At 39.9% G+C, this 2,500-nt stretch overlaps 1 protein-coding gene across 3 annotated transcripts in view; it reads left to right on the top strand.

Moving 5' to 3' along the window:
- Nucleotides 1-2,500, top strand: part of LOC138025061 (uncharacterized) — a 23,967-nt gene that overhangs the window by 18,955 nt on the left and 2,512 nt on the right. For all 3 annotated transcript variants that reach the window (XM_068872315.1, XM_068872313.1, XM_068872314.1), the window contains exon 5: nt 1,363-1,440. In XM_068872315.1, the coding sequence (XP_068728416.1) occupies nt 1,363-1,440 (78 nt within the window). The remainder of the gene's footprint in view (nt 1-1,362; nt 1,441-2,500) is intronic.

The following is a 2,500-nucleotide window of genomic DNA, read 5'->3' as shown; positions in this document are numbered from 1 at the left end:
TCGGAAATGGTCTATTGAATCCCTTTTAAAGTAGTCCCTGAAGACGCCGGGCGCTCTCAGCCCTCGAGATGTTGGGTACGAAATTTATCCTAAAGGCGTGGATATGATTCGCAGGAATGAGGAATCGTTCCCGTCAAGAATTTTCACAAACACGAGAAAATCGGTTAAGCGTTCCCACTTTATGGCATGGAGCAAGATCTTTGGAGTTTCAAAAGCCAGTGTCCATCTCCACGCCTTTGATTCACTTGGTTTTTGCCTATCTTTTTAAAAGGCTCCCTAAATTGAGAATACAGGTTGCGCTAAATAATATCCAGTCAAATTGCGCCGAATGACCACAAGGCCTCTGATTGGTCCTAAGCCAAGAAAGACGCACCAGGGATTGCTCATGCTAAATGCAAATCGTGGCAATGACCAAGGTGTGCATTTTTTGCCAGGTTTGACCGTTCGAAAAACAAATGCTGTCATCTGATAGGCCGCATTCAATTGAAGGTCGAGACTTCTGGGTCAAGGATAAAATCTTGCCGCGAAACATCTACGACCAAGGCTACTGCAACGAAAACGTCACTTAAAAATAGGACGTTGTCTATCTTCAAAGGGCACTGTCAAAGTAGTTTGCTGTTTTTAGGTCATTACTGGTTGGTAAACTAAACTTTGTACTTGATTGATAAGAAATCACATTTGTTATAAGCCATTTGAATTTTACCCTGCCTTACGTATGATTGTGACATGATTTTCGCCTAGAAAGTCTATCCGTACGAAATGTTTTTGATAATTGGAATATATCACTTCCCGATTGAAAATGTTGGCCCTTTTTTCAACTAGATGACAAAAATTGAATTCAGTGCAGTAAAAAATTTTTGTAAAAGAAAAGCGAGCGATAGCTTTTATTTGCAATGTTTCTGAAGTATTAATTCTCCTCAAAAGGAGTGGCAATGCCTCTTTTAGTATTTTTAGTCTCGTTCAAAGTGTAGATAACGGGCAAAGTAATTCGTAAGTGGATTAAACCGAACGGTTATGGGCGATATATAGTGAATGAAAGATTCACTATTGTTGGCTCGCGTTGTTAACAAAACCTCAAATTGGGAAATTCACGTTGTTGCTTTGCAGGCTACGTCAAAGAAATGTACTTCTGCAGCACGGTTATTTGTCATTGTTTAACCAATCAGATCATTGTTTTGTGGCGTTGCCGTTGACGTCATCGGTACTATGACCTTTTATTCAGCCCAAAATGGCCTTACAGTCAAAACGCACATTCGGCGAAAAATAGGGTGCTAAGTCAGTAAATTTCCCGGAACGTTTAGTTCTTATTAATCTGGAATAGGGTAAATGGTTTAAATTTTGGTCTCGGTATGTCTTCTGTAGGAAGGAGATGTGTCACCCAGGATGGAGCCTGTTACAACATTGCAGTATCTGCTGGGACCAAGGCCAAATCTGATCATGGCAAGGAATCGTCATCTCTAAATTCATTGAGTTTACTTGAAGTTGTGTTTATGGTTAATTGAAAACAGTGATGAAAATATGGTTGCTCAAACCGAGATTTCAGTTTCAAGCCAAAAGAATTGTAATAATAGACTTCTCTCTATTACACTCGATAAAATGATCTTCCAAAAATTCTCATAAACTATTTGCAGGCGATGTAGCCTCCCCTCCCCTCCCCCCCTCCCCCCCCCCTCCTCCTGCAAATGAAGCAATCCGGTATGTATATCACGCATGGATATAATGATGTTTGTTTTCCGATCTGAGATGCTACACAATCGGTTTTAATCCGGGAAGACAAAACAATTTCTCCTTTTTGACAAAAGCAGTCCATTATCAGTGCACCTAACCCAAACACATTTTTTCGATAAATTCCCCCTTGCCCCTTTTCGAATCACATTACACATTCGTTTTTTCTTCTTCACCAAATGATGACTTTTTCATAAGCTTCAAAACTTAACTAGTTGTTTTATGACCGATTCAGAAGGGGCATAGGTTTATTCTCGATTTGACGTCACAAACTACTTTGTACCATTTTTCCAAAGACTTAATGCAATGGAAATCAGTTCGTGACGTCAAATCAGGCGTAGACCAGTGTCTCTTCTGATTTGGTCTAGAAATAAATGGTTCTTATTATCTTGTTTAAGTTTTGACGCTTGTGAAAAGTCAACATTTCGTAAAAAGAGAAATAAAAGGTTCAATGCGCTTCGATCAGTTAGAAGGATGCCTTTAAAGGAGAAAAATATTTTGGAATCACATGGACTTTACCCGGCTGCGCGAAGATTCCTGCGCAGGTATTCTACTTGAACGTCACCCAAAAATTGAGTGAGGAGCCAAAAGAGTAGATCAGTGGCGGCCATTATGGCGAAGCGCTATCGGTGGCCTTGAGTTTCTCTTCCGGCCTGTTGAAGCAAAAAGTGACGTAAAACAGTCTCAAAATTAGGCTCCTTTTCTCATTTGTATTTGTGCAATTCTAGAGTAGTTCAATCTAAGGATGTCTTGTGAGATTAAATCGTGAGTTCTT

Source organism: Montipora capricornis, chromosome 11, assembly GCF_036669925.1.
Source record: "Montipora capricornis isolate CH-2021 chromosome 11, ASM3666992v2, whole genome shotgun sequence".
Taxonomy (NCBI): Eukaryota; Metazoa; Cnidaria; class Anthozoa; order Scleractinia; family Acroporidae; genus Montipora; species Montipora capricornis.
This window is presented reverse-complemented; position numbering and strand designations above follow the sequence as displayed.